At 52.1% G+C, this 13,218-nt stretch overlaps 6 protein-coding genes across 6 annotated transcripts; 4 read left to right on the top strand and 2 right to left on the bottom strand.

The window, feature by feature from the left end:
- Positions 1 to 1,382: 1,382 nt before the first annotated feature.
- On the top strand, positions 1,383 to 4,054 carry BDV17DRAFT_277677 (uncharacterized protein). The gene is made up of 2 exons (XM_073759454.1): positions 1,383 to 2,016; positions 2,081 to 4,054. The coding sequence occupies exons 1-2, from the start codon at positions 1,620 to 1,622 to the stop codon at positions 3,886 to 3,888; spliced, it is 2,205 nt and encodes a 734-aa protein (XP_073610085.1). The 5' UTR covers positions 1,383 to 1,619; the 3' UTR covers positions 3,889 to 4,054.
- Positions 4,055 to 4,118: 64 nt separating this feature from the next.
- BDV17DRAFT_301922 (putative DnaJ domain protein) lies at positions 4,119 to 5,760 on the top strand (the record flags this gene model as incomplete). The annotated part of the gene is made up of 2 exons (XM_073764343.1): positions 4,119 to 4,619; positions 4,671 to 5,760. Exons 1-2 carry the CDS (start codon positions 4,444 to 4,446, stop codon positions 5,758 to 5,760), a joined length of 1,266 nt encoding a protein of 421 aa, XP_073610086.1. The 5' UTR covers positions 4,119 to 4,443.
- A 72-nt stretch (positions 5,761 to 5,832) lies between these two features.
- BDV17DRAFT_277682 (snoRNA-binding rRNA-processing protein IMP3) lies at positions 5,833 to 6,910 on the top strand. Its single transcript, XM_073759455.1, has 3 exons — positions 5,833 to 6,040; positions 6,106 to 6,466; positions 6,551 to 6,910. Exons 1-3 carry the CDS (start codon positions 6,009 to 6,011, stop codon positions 6,722 to 6,724), a joined length of 567 nt encoding a protein of 188 aa, XP_073610087.1. The 5' UTR covers positions 5,833 to 6,008; the 3' UTR covers positions 6,725 to 6,910.
- Positions 6,875 to 8,258, bottom strand: BDV17DRAFT_248213 (uncharacterized protein). Its single transcript, XM_073756072.1, has one exon. The coding sequence runs from the start codon at positions 8,119 to 8,121 to the stop codon at positions 7,024 to 7,026; it is 1,098 nt and encodes a 365-aa protein (XP_073610088.1). The 5' UTR covers positions 8,122 to 8,258; the 3' UTR covers positions 6,875 to 7,023.
- Positions 8,259 to 9,141: 883 nt separating this feature from the next.
- On the bottom strand, positions 9,142 to 11,946 carry BDV17DRAFT_248239 (putative C6 transcription factor). Its single transcript, XM_073756073.1, has 4 exons — positions 11,738 to 11,946; positions 11,585 to 11,679; positions 10,779 to 11,529; positions 9,142 to 10,726 (listed from the first exon to the last, which is right to left on the bottom strand). The coding sequence occupies exons 1-4, from the start codon at positions 11,852 to 11,854 to the stop codon at positions 9,320 to 9,322; spliced, it is 2,370 nt and encodes a 789-aa protein (XP_073610089.1). The 5' UTR covers positions 11,855 to 11,946; the 3' UTR covers positions 9,142 to 9,319.
- Positions 11,947 to 12,628: 682 nt separating this feature from the next.
- Positions 12,629 to 13,159, top strand: BDV17DRAFT_296550 (uncharacterized protein; the record flags this gene model as incomplete). The annotated part of the gene is made up of 2 exons (XM_073763314.1): positions 12,629 to 12,871; positions 12,940 to 13,159. Coding segments are annotated over 2 exons (463 nt in total), but the record flags the coding sequence as incomplete, so codon positions are not given.
- Between the last annotated feature and the right edge of the window lie 59 nt (positions 13,160 to 13,218).

Below are 13,218 nucleotides of genomic sequence, written 5' to 3' on the forward strand. Positions count from 1 at the left end.
TTTTTTTTTTTTTTTTTTTTTTTTTTTTTTTTTTTTTTTTTTTTTTTTTTTTTTTTTTTTTTTTTTTTTTTTTTTTTTTTTTTTTTTTTTTCACTCTTCCCCGCACACACGCGGCCACTGATGAATATCGCTTCGTGATATTGAAATTTCAAGGCGCTGCATGCTTCCTCCTGCAGGAAACAAAGTACGCAGGTATCATCATCATCTCTGCCTGTACCCGGAGTGCCTGTATGCACGAGAAAATGCCGCATTCTGATGAGTCCCGAGCACTTCTCAGCATCTTGCGTGTCGCACACGAAACCTGAAATCCTCAGTAGGTCTACAAACGATTGCTGCCCGAATTAGAAGACACGGCAGTTGGAGGAAGCCGATCGGTCCCGGCCGAGAATTATAGCATCGGAATGCTGCTCTCAAAGAAGGCTTGGTTTCTTCTCCGCACACTTTGAAGTTGAAACAGCTCCGACGCTGCTCCACACATGAAATTGCCAATCTCGGATCCGTCATTGGCGCTCACGAATATACTCGGGGGGATTCGGGTTGAGTCGCCTCGCATTAATAATGTCTGTCATCAACCTTCGGGATGCGAGTTCTAGACGGTATCTCCGTCTATAGCCCTAGCCGCCGTATACGCAGTAAAGCTGCTATTCCTGGGGTCCGTTCGAGATTTGGGGTCGGCTTAGGGCGCGTCTCGGGGTAAGCATGTGCTTGTTCTCGGAACCTGAGTAGAAAGTACTCTGTACTTTCATACTTCATATTCTTGGAGCTGACCTTGTACTTTTTCCCGAGGATTAGCCACCCCGAAGCCGGCCCACTCGGATTTTTGCTTGTCTCCGTAGAACCCATTGGAACCACCGGGACTTTTGGATGGGGTTTGGAGAGGATGATCATGGTGGTTCCTTGAGCCTCTGGACTTTTGAAGATCTCAAATTCTAGTGTGGGTCAGATTGAATGTTGTGCGATCAATCCATGAGACTACTACTACTACTCTCTATATCTTCCTATGATGCCACTACATAAAGTGTCGAAGCCCTATCAGGTCGCTCTGCAGAGCATTTTCAGCCGGACATACCCTTTAGTTTGTGATGTCCATTGGAGCTATACATTCTTATCGCAGCCTCTCCACCATACTCCGGACGGAGTAAACCTCTAGGCTCTATGCTAGTTTCGGATCGTCCTGCACTGTGCAGGCAAGCAAAGCTTGACGATGCCGATCATTGAATTGCTTCTGCTCGGATGCCGAGGTCAATGGAACAGCCAAATATGGAAAATCCCGATATCTATTCCTGTTCGAAATATGAGCCGTAGTGGTGTTGTATCTACTCCGCATGTTTTGAGTGCCTAGATTGGGGTAGATCACCTGACGATAGAGCGGCGGCAGTGACGCAAGAGTGAGCTGGTCAACGCTCGAGCTCCCAGCAGCATTGGCAACAATTCCAGACCCCAGCTCTGACCCAGACTTGCTATCTCCTTGTCATGCAATCACCCCCTCATCCAAATCCCTGTCGTCGCCTGGCTGGGTCCGTGCATCAATCCCATCACCACGTCTACGCACGACAGCGATCTCTCCTAACATAATACCCGGTGAACTACACGGAAGTCATACACCACCTTCACCCACCATGTCGCGGACAGAAACGGAGCCCCTGCTCCCTCGCTATGATGACGACACGAGTCGGCAGCGTCGACTACACCAGAAAATCCATACTTATCAGATGCTTCGTGCGTTCTCCGAGGGTTACATGCCATCGACTGAGCAGACGATTGCCAATCTCCGCACCCTCCTTGCCTTTGATATCCTCAGCCCTCGCAATCCCGATATAGGTTCGGTGGGTCGTCAGTTAGTCCGCGATACCCGCCTGTGGATTCAGCTGTTCATTGAGTTCTTGCAATCCAAGAATGGAGACGATCAATTACAGGAGTTTCTCTGGCATCTCTCGCACGGCAGGGCGACTGTTCATACCAACCAGCTCACTCAGCAGGCTTCTCAGTCTAAAGCCAAAGCGGATACCAAAGCAGGTAATTGCATTCCTGCACTTGTTCTGTTATCTACCTGCGGGCCGTAGACTAATCGTATGACTAGCGTATGATAGTATTCGTACCGTCGGCAATCTCTTACTCACAAACGCCGATTTCCGTCTGTTTGTCGAAGACCTAACAACCGTCGGCCGGAACATATTCTCCGATACAGCGTTCTCCCTCTCTAGAGAATCAAGGAAAGCCGGGAAGAAGCTGAGGCCAAAGGAAGAGGATCAGAATGCTCTTTCTGGTGCCGGTGCAGACGAGGGCCACACTGTGACTAACGAAGAACTGCAGGAAGAAGTAAATCATGTTGCGGATGTTGCCAAGGGTGGGCTCGTTCGGACCGGCAAAGATGCGGTGGAATCTGCCGAGGAGCACTTCACCGGGAAGGAACAAGAGACTCTGCTGCATAGATTGAAGCAGACCGTTCTCAAGCTCCGCGAACGCAGGGATTACACGGACTCAGTTGCGATTCTGGCACGATTGTTGCAACAATATGCCAAGGTATATGCCAACGCGGCGACGGATGTTGCATCGACTGCCGAAGAAGAGACGGAGATCAACGAAGACCTCAAAGAAGCAGTACGCAAGTTCTGGGCTCTTCTCCAGACCATCGGCGACGCAAATGAATGGCAAGCTCTGGAGCAGCGGCTTCACGACGTACTGCAGCATGCCAATGGTGATCCTGAGTTTGAAAGCTTGGTGACAGAGATCGGGTCCGCAATGCAGGACATGATGACAAACCCTGACTCTATTGACTCTGCCCCGGAGAAGATTGGGGAGTTAAAGGAGAAGTCCAAGCAAGTGGGTGCCGAATCTGATCTGCGAAAAGACGTAGACGAATTCCTTGCTCAGGCAAAGAGGGCCTTGCAGTCTGTTTCTCAGGATGAGAAAGTTTCCAAACTGCTCAGCGCAACTCGCAAGCTTTACAAGGATGCTTCCGATGGCTACCACAACCGACGCGCGAATCTGCCTGCAGATTTGCTGGAGGTCTTCCTTCCTCTTGTTCTCCGCAATATTCAGTACATTCCTATTCCGCGCTTGGAGGTCTCTGCACCGGAGATAGACCTTTTGGTAGAGAACCTGATTCTCGAACCCGGTCATACGGTGAACTACTCGTCGTTTCTTCCGTATCGCATGCACGTTACCACGCGGAATGACATCGACGTCGTCAAGCGACACTCGAAGAAGACAACCACAAATTTGAAGACCGCCTTTACAGTGACGATCAACGGACTAAACGTGAGTGCTGCAGAATTCGGCTTCTGGCTCCGCACCCACAAGGCGCTCTTCTTCTACCTCAAAGACCAAGGCATTGCAAGCTTCTTCCTTGACAAACGAGGTATTGATATCTCCCTAGACGTGGAAGTCGGTAGAGATCGACTAGAGCAGATTTTCACCCTGCGTGGTGTGCGCGTGCGCATTCATAAACTCGACTACCAAGTCCACCGGGGCAAATGGAGATTCCTCATCTGGCTCACGAAACCGTTCCTCAAGCACATGATCCGGAGGGTCTTGGAGAAGCAGATCGCTGAGCAGATCGTTCAGGCGGCCCACGCGTTGAACAGGGAGCTGATCTTCGCTCGGGAGCGTCTTCGAGCCGCGCGCATTGCCAGTCCTCACGATCTATTCACGTTTGTTCGGGCGGTATTAGCCCGCTTGACGCCGGCTCCGAATCCAGACATTGAGGCCCGTATTGGTATCGATGCACCGGGTAAGGGCGTCTTCAAAGGTGTCTATGCTCCGGGAAGTCTCGTGAAGGTGTGGCATGATGAAGCGCAGCAGGCACATGACGCTATCGAGGAGGGTGAGGGAACTCCAGGATTGCACCGGACTTGGCGGAATACTATATTTGATGTTCCAGTATGATCATGCATGTATATGCTATGCTAGTTAATGCGTTACGACCATGCCCACTCTGCAGCCCCTGTTTACGGAATCTGCATGTCATATTACCTTTCTGCTATTATTCTCCTATCTCCTCATCTTGTATCCAATATCTGTCTCATGGCAATAGTCTATCTGAGCATAAGCCATAAGTATATCTTGTCCACGTGATCACGGGATGGATTAACCACTCCCGGTCCGGCCACCTCATCGAAAGCCCAACCAACGAATCTCATTCGCCGAAGTACACCTTTTATCTCCAATTTACCAAACACCTCTCCTTCTCGCCATCCACTTGAGATCTTCACTGATCTTGAGATTCACAAGCGGCTACTGAATAGTCTCGCTGCAAAGCTAGCCCTTTTTTACAAATTTTCCTCTATAACTGAGGTGTCGACTTCGCTTTCGATCGCCGTCCCGGACTCGATTCCGCGAGAGCTTCCCCGATTCGGCTTGCTTGACGGCCTGCACGATTCGAGCTACTAAACAAGTTCCACGTTGAGTCGGCTGCAAATGCCGCCGGGGTAACTAATCACAATGCATTCAATGCGAGGGTTATTTCTCTTATGCGCTGTCGCGCTGCTGCTTGTACAATTAGTGCTTGCGGCAGAGGACTTCTACAAGATCCTGGGCCTGGATAAGAGTGCTTCGGAAAAGGACATCAAGCGCGCGTATCGCACGCTCAGTAAAAAGTTCCACCCGGATAAGAATCCGTAAGTTGACTGCCCCTTCAAGCCTACAGAGGGATAAACTGACAGCTGCAGCGGCGACGACTCGGCCCGCGAGAAATTCGTCGAAATCGCCGAAGCCTATGAGGTCCTCTCCACGCCGACGACACGCAAGATCTACGACCAATATGGCCACGAGGGAGTCGAGCAGCACCGACAAGGCGGCTCGGCAGGCGGCCACGCACACGACCCCTTCGATCTCTTCTCACGCTTCTTCGGCGGCGGCGGGCATTTCGGACATGCGCCGGGCCACCGGCGCGGACCGGACATGGAGTTCCGGATTGGGCTTCCGCTGCGCGACTTTTACACAGGGCGATCATTCGAGCTGAATATTGAGCGCCAGCAGATTTGCGAGACGTGTCAGGGGACGGGCTCCGCCGATCGCGAGGTCATAACCTGTGATAAGTGTAATGGGCGCGGGGCGGTCATTCAGAAACATATGCTTGCGCCGGGAATGTTCCAACAGGTGCAGATGCAGTGTGACAAGTGTCGCGGGCAGGGCAAGATGGTTAAAAAGCCGTGCTCTGTTTGTCATGGGCAGAGGGTTATCCGGAAGGACGTCGAAACGTTTGTCACGGTTGAGCCGGGGATGGACAGGGGGATGCGGCTGGTCTTTGAGAACGAAGGAGACGAGAGCCCGGATTACATTGCGGGTGATTTGGTCCTTATCTTGGAAGAGAAGGAGCCGGAGCTTAGCACGACGGAGGAGCACCGAACGGACGGGACATTCTTCCGTCGGCGCGGCCGCGATCTCTTCTGGAAAGAGACACTGTCGCTGCGGGAAGCCTGGATGGGCGACTGGACGCGCAACATCACACACTTGGACGGCCACGTCGTCCAGCTTAGCCGGTCACGCGGCGAGGTCGTGCAGCCGCTCTCGGTTGAGACGGTCGCGGGTGAAGGCATGCCATTCTACTCGGACGGCCACCTGCACGACCACGATGACACAGGGCCCGGGAATCTGTTCGTCGAGTATACCGTCATTCTGCCCGATCAGATGGAGAGCGGCATGGAGAAGGACTTCCACGCGCTATGGGAGAAATGGCGCAAGAAGAACGGAGTCGATCTGGCCAAGGACAGTGAGCGCCCGGCGGTGACAGCGGTGCCGGTAAAAGACGAGTTATGATTGATGTATAGTAGATAGACATATATTTCTTTCGGCATCCTAACCACTTAGACGCGATAGTAGACTCAGTCAAAAAGCTCGGAGATACTGATGGATAATGCTGATGTTTGTTAACTTTGCACCGGCAGAACCCCACACCGCCCTAATTATCTCAAAAAATTATCTGAACCCTCACCTCCGCATCCGCATCAAGCCCCAAAAATCAAAACCAACCAAGCAATCCAGAAACCAAAGCTCAACCCGCCAAAATGGTCCGCAAACTCAAGCATCACGAACAAAAGTTCGTCCTCCTTAAACCCCTTAACCCCAAACAACCCTACCACTAACCACCATATATGTCACCAGATTCCTCCGAAAAGTAAACCTAACAACCTACAAATCCGACCACGGCCACCGCGAAGCCCAAGTCTCTCAACGATACTACCTGCAAAATCCCCTCGACTACAAAAAGTACTCGTCAATCGTCGGGTCCCTGCGTCAGCTCGCGCATAAACTGTCAGCCCTGGACCCGGACTCCGACCCTATCCGTCAGAAGACGGAGGCTGAGGTATTGGATAAGTTATGGCGCATGGGGATTCTCAGGCAAAGTAGAGAGCAGGGGGCTGGGTTGAGTCGGATTGAGAGGGAGGTTACGGTTTCTGCGTTTTGTCGACGGCGACTTGCGGTTGTTATGGCGAGGAGTGGGATGGTTGAGAATATCAAAACGGTGGGTCTTCCTTCCCCCTTCTTTTTTTTTCCTTTTCATTCTATGTTTGTGTGGTGCTGATTTGTTTGTTTCCTCGTGCGCCAGGCCGTAACATTCATCGAGCAAGGCCACGTCCGCGTGGGCTCAGAGGTCGTCACGGACCCGGCGTACCTGGTTACGCGGAACATGGAGGATTTCGTGACGTGGGTGGATTCGAGCAAGATTAAGAGGAGTATTATGGCTTATCGGGAGAATTTGGATGATTTTGATTTGATGTGATTTGCCCTTTTCATTTTCGAGACTAGGGTTGGAACTTGGATGAGGATGGGGTGAGGATGGATTCTTAGGGGCGGATGTATTTGATACCCTATTTTTCGTTTATTATCTTTGTCTAGCATGGATTGGCGCTCAAAATGTTGCAAATTGCCTACGATTACCGGCGTTGAGAAATGACATGAAAGGAATTCATTAACTCTATAGCACTCCTATGTATATCTGGGTATCACATGCAACTCGTACCGAACCATGCCATGTACAAAACAAAAAGTCGAAACGCTAATGACAAGTGGCAGTAAGCATCATACTAATCCCGTCTTACTGCGACGAAGAACAATAAGCGGCTTGAGCTTCAATCCCCGCCGAGCTTGCTCAGGCTCATCTGGGAGATCCATCCGGAACCTGCGGACGCTCCCTTCGTAGTTTGCTTTGCCGTCCTCTCTTTCGACATAAAAGGGGACGCGGCTATTGCCGAACTGGCACCACCGGGGTGCCACTCGACGCCAGAACCCGCGCACACCGCTGCTGGCGCGGTCGATTTCTTTGTACTCGCGGCGGCGGGTGGAGGGGGATGTCCATTCTATTATAGTAGGTTGTGTTCTTTTCGATTCGGCGGATAGGATTTCGCCTTCAACGTGGTGGACAGGGGCGTTTTCTTGATGTGAGCTGTTGTGTGAGCTGTTTGAGCGGGGGCGGAGTGTGGATGATGACCGTCGACTTTCGAGAATAGGTGATTCAGGAGGTGTGTTGAGTCCGGAAAATGTTCTTGGTAGACGGGGACTAAGTGGTGGTGAAGGTAGTTGGCGAGAGGTGGAGTTTTCTTGGAAGAGTCGACAGGATTCTCGATGCAGAGCTAGCAGGTTTTCTCGTCGAACCGGCGAGTCTGGTACAGATGGTGTGAGGGAAGTAAGGGTGTTTGTACGACGGTGGGAGTGAAGCGAGCTCTGGCGACTATGACCCCCAGAACGTCGGGTGCTGCGAGAACTTGAACGAGTCTCACCAGGAGACCTTGTCGAGGGAGTGGACGTTGTTCGTTTCCGTTTAGGCGTCCGCAGCTTGTCGGACAGGGGTGGCGTAGGAGGCCCGGCCATCCCGTTCGCAACGGTTGTAGAAGTGTTGATAGTAGGAATGACGCTGTCGGTTTCAGATAGTATGTATACCTCCCCAGTAATATGTAAAGAATGGCAAGGGTGAGGTTTATCGGTGGCAGCTGCAGATGGGATATCGAGGGACGGCACAGCCAGGGAAGAAGATGAATCGGTATTGTGCTCCGGAGCGGAGTAGAGTGAAGTAACTGCAGACGATGCAGCTAGATGCATAGGTAGCTGGTTATTTCCAGCCTGATAGTTGTCATAGCCGGAAGAAACGTGACGGTGACATGTGATGGCGGCCATCGTCATGAGGGAGATTCCAATGAAGGACGGGAATGGCCTCACATGCACCAGGCAAACGGCGCCAGTCAGGAAGTAGGGGACGGGAAGAGCTTGGAAGCAAGGGTCCGTGGAATAATGATACGAAAGGGTGTGAATGGTCAAGAATGTATGCTCCAGCGCCACCAGGACGTCAAGACGATAAGATTATGGTTCTGAGAGGGGCAGGCTGCGCAACAACCAGGTCAGTCCCTGCTCAAGGGCGGGAAGAGGCACCGACGTACCGGATGGAATACATCTTTGTATGAAGAAAAGGACGAGAGGACGGATATTTGTCCGATGTGAGGAGAGAAGGAAACAGACGCCGATTGGGAGAGGCGTGGAGGGATGCTGCGGTCAGGCGGCAGACAGACCCGATGCCATTTATACTTCGAGTGTCGAAGCCGAGATCGCACCCCTCACTGGTCAGTTGCAGTCTGCCTCACCGTATGGCATCCCGTTTTGCACGCGCCGAACCAGCTCTGGCCAGCGTCAGGCGTGGTCAGCGGCAAGCGAAACGCGTGGGAGAGGCAGCGGCAGCCACGCTGTAGAACTAGTGGAGGGCCTGCAGCCGTTGCTCCTGCCCTGAGCGGCTAGCGAGACACCAACCGACTTAGTCCAGGCCGATCGTCAGCACTTTACAAGTTCTGCCCTGGAATTTGTCATGAGGTGAAGTCCAGTAAAACTTTCAGGTTTAGTTGCAGACAATGCCCCGCATTCCAAGTCTGAGTCGCTGAGTTCCTTGCAGTGTCCCTGCATCTTGATCTGATTTCGAAGGCTTTGGGAGCAACAGATGTGTGGCCACACTTTTCAAGCCCCCTGATCACCTCCATGCTATTTTTCCATAGCTTCCATAGTTCGATCCACAGTTCATCTACAGCAATCTACTCAAGAGTCTGACAATAAATGACGGTGCGTGCTTGTCCCCTCCAGATCTAGACCAGAGACAGTGGCAGCACCGCCCCATCGACTGTGTCTGATTGGCCGGAGAAGTTCACCGCCACTTGGTCTATGTGGCTCCACCTGCGGGCGGTGATGTTCTTTGTTTTCGTGATCTGCACTCTTCCATGAATCCCTGGAGAGCTTGACGTCGGCATCAAATAACGTGGGACACATTATCTACATCGTCAAATGACCGGGAACTGCAGGAACTAATCTCGAATATCCTGCCTGTTCGGGCAATGCAGACTCACAACGGATGAAACGGTGAGGGATCCCCAACACCCCACAGGCTCCCTGAAAAATTCTCCAGGGTCTCGAAATCAGGAACCCAGAACGGACCATGTCCGTCTTCAAGGTCTATCCACGGCGCGAGCTGTAGCGCCATTCGTACACCATGATCCTGACTTGCTGCGTCGAGCGTTGAAGCGTTGCCGAGCCCCTGGTCGGGAATGAAAGTGGGTGTGACCCCCGCGGTATGCGGATTGGTTGTACCCGGATACTCTGGGGTAGCAAGCGCAGGACCAGGACCAGGACCATAGCTGGCAGGTGTGCCAGTGCTGACACCGACACCGTATACAGTGCTTTGTCCCATGCCGGGCCCCGCATGGTGGGTAGTCTGGGCAGTCATTAGTTCAGCCATTCCGGCTGTTTTGGCGGCCTCGTTGCCCTGAACTTTCTCCATTGCGGCGTTGACAAGGAGCTCAAAGGCATCACGATATTTCTTCACCCATGCAGCCCGCTCTCCCATGACAAACAAGACAGTCGAGCAAGCTCGAATATCGTTGCTTATGCGGACGGACCAGACTTGGTCGCTGTGTGTCCAGAGGGCGTAAAGGAGGGTTACGCCGGCCATGAAGACGGTCTGCACAGCAAGGAAGGAATGTCCATATTCGAGCGTCTGGTGGAGCCGTTTATGGGTTTGGCATATATCGCCGGCGGCGCGGAGACAGATGTGATAGTAGGGATCGGTGAGAGGGAGAGATGGGAGGAAGGGCTGAATGAGGAGGCGGAGGGCGCGGTTATAATGGAGCATAGGATAGTCGAGGTCTGGGCCTGTGAAGCGTTGAAGAGCGGACGCCTTCCATTCCTCTAACTCGAGGAAAAGACGGTCCATTTTGGAACGGAGTGAGTGAAGTGGTCTGTCGGCGCGGTAGATTTTGTGTTGGATACGCGAGTCGATGCGGCGGAGTGTGATTAGATAGATCGAGAAGGTTAATGATGTGATGCGAGGCTTAGGGGTGTTGCCGTTGGAATTGCTCTCAAGGCCGGTAGGTGAAGCGGTAGCTGGTGGAAGCAGTGCAGGATCGCGGATGTCGTCGTCGACGTCCACTGGGAGCGGCAGATCGATATGTCTGTCGGCAATGCTAAACGGCCGTCCAAGCGACACGGATACAACCCGTTCTAGGTAGTATACCGTCCAAAAGAGGCGGCGTCGCATTTGCGCCGTGATTGGGTCAAGGTTGATCTCGTTCGCCTTGCGATGTAGCCCAAGATCAATCGCCGTACGCATGGCCAGTCCAACCATATACCAAACTCCCTGACTGGATGCAGAACGGAGGTGGTATACAACCAACAGCGTCATAGCCTCCACGTTCTCCACAGAACGGGTTTCACACATAGCTGGCACTTGTTGGAGGGCTGTAATGTAGAAGCGCTAGGGCGTTTAGAATATGCTTTGCAACGGGGCTCGGGGTGCTTATACGTACCTCCGGTGGGACATAATCGTACTTCTCGCTCAACTGCATTGTAGTTGCGCCAATTGCATATGTCAGATACAGTTTGAAGATACCAAATCTCTCGGATTTTGTGAGCTCTTCGCGCTTTGTCTTGGCCAGTAGCCACCGGTCTTCATGCAGCCGCCACAACTCCTTCCGGTCGAGGAACGGGTAGCGAACATGTAGCCTGGTCAGGTATGCATGGAGGATGCGTCCTCCCATCTCGTCATTTGGTGGTTCCGTGCTTTTGGCCAGGAGCTCCTCCATGCGCAATGTGCGCGGCCGGTCCAGCCCAGGAGCCTTGTCTGATGGCGTCGGCTGGGGAGGAAGACCGCTGATGGCGTCAGCCGGCGCGGGGTCGTTGCTTCTTACAGCGTCGGAGACAGAAGGTTGATTGCGCGAGGGAGAGAGCACCTGATTCCAGACTGTGGCCTGGACCATCTCGCCTAGGTTCGCTGCAAGCGAGAGTCCCGAGCTCGAGCCAATGTACGCAGGCGCCTCGGAGGAGTTGATCGCAAGGAAACCAACTAATTCCCCGACAGCATTATGGTCAATACCATTCCCTTTTTCATGGCCTCCGGTAGGGCCTGCCTGACCACTACCGGCATCGTGATGATGAGGGGACAGGAGTGCAGCTACCGGATGCGAGACATTATGGTTGCTCGTCGTCCGGCTGCTGTTTGTTCCCGACTCCAGTTGCGACTCCAGATATGCAATGCGCTTTTCTAGGGCACGGGTATACCTAAAGTGTATCAGCAGGTATAGTAAGAACAATGCATCGCGCTGACATAACCTACTCGTTCTGGGAACCACTTTCCTGCCGGACGGACGCCTTGTCGCACTCAGCGCCGGCCCTGAGACAATTAGAGCAGACTGGATATTCGTTGTCGCACTTGTACGTTCAGCTCGATGTCAATCGGATGACGGGGGTTTTCTAGGCAGAGACTGACCTTCTGCTTCCGAGTCTTGCATCGAGTGCATGCCGTCCTGCCTCTCTTCCGAGGATTGTAATCGCGATAAGAGGATGAAGCCCTCGTTTGGGGTGCAGACAGCTCAGAGGGGTTCATGATGAGAGATTGAGAGAGTCATTGTGGGTGATGACGGTGATAATGTTGGAGTTGGAGAAGATAAGTTCCTGATCCTGATAGTGATCTCGGGGAAACCGCCAAGCCGCCTCCCGTGGACGGACTCGGCCTTGGAGAAGCACTACTAGTACTAGTAGTTAGTCTAGATCGCTCATTACTACGTCTATCAAGGCTGATTGTCAGGTTTTCTGGTGCATAATGCAGTAATAGCGGAAAGGCAGTAGATGGTTGGTCAGTCTGATACATGTTCGTGAAGTACCCCCGAAAGAGTCCTGGTTTGCTTATCTGGTATATATATGTGGCTATTAGCGGCATTTATAGGTCAGGTCAATCATAAGCGCCTTACGGAGTATTTTGTCTTGCATAACAGCGCGGCTTATAAGCAGCATAAGATTTGTTGGCATTGGTGGGCTCGTTTATTGAACCAGTCAACACTCAACAGCTCAACACGACCTGTACGTTCAAGAGCTGCTCCAATGGCGAGGAGCATCAAGAATGAGTCCGATGTGATAAAGATGCTGGAATTTGAAAGAGGCCCCAGGTTGGACACTGCCCCCCCCTGCTCCTTTCCTCTCAGCGCCAACCGATGCCAATGAAAGGCCGTCACACCTGCCTCTGTCAAAACAAAGTACAACCTCTCATCCAGGAGATCAGGGCTACTCCAGGGCAGTCTCTTCTATATTATATTGCCATGCATCTTCTTCATCTCCCTTCTTCCATCTTTTCGAGCTCAGAAAACGACATCGAACAGCCACCATGAGCCAACCAACTCACATTATCGATCCAGATGGCGAGGTTATAATATTGTTGATAAATGCAAATACTCCTTTTGCGCAAATACCTGAGATGTTGCAATACCATACGTCTACCAAGGCTAAGAAGAAGGATAAGAAGAAGAAGGGGAAGAAGAAGAAGGGGAAGAAGAAGAAGGGGAAGAAGAAGAAGGGGAAGAAGAAGAAGGGGAAGAAGAAGAAGAGGATGCTTGTCTCTGCCCCTAGTGTCTGTCACGCATCTTTTGATCTCATTCAACCGATGATAGTAAGTCTGCTGACGAGTCTATTTCATAGCCTCTTCCAGAGCATGCCCCAGAGCCAAAGCATGCCGCAGAGCCAGAGCCAGAGCCAGAGCCAGAGCCAGAGCCTGTCGCTGAGATTAAGCCTTCTGCGCCTCCTGAGCCTAAACCGTTGTTCCTGAACCTGAACCAGAAGCAGAGTTTGCAGAAGGACACATTGAAGATTTCGTCAAAGCGTGAGCCCGTCGTCGAGCCGCCATACGACAGCCGTTTCCGTATCCAAGTCTCCGCAAGATATCTAATAAAAAAAAAAAAAAAAAAAAAAAAAAAAAAA

Source organism: Aspergillus undulatus (genome assembly GCF_047715775.1).
Source record: "Aspergillus undulatus strain CBS 261.88 unplaced genomic scaffold BDV17scaffold_98, whole genome shotgun sequence".
NCBI classification, from domain to species: domain Eukaryota; kingdom Fungi; phylum Ascomycota; class Eurotiomycetes; order Eurotiales; family Aspergillaceae; genus Aspergillus; species Aspergillus undulatus.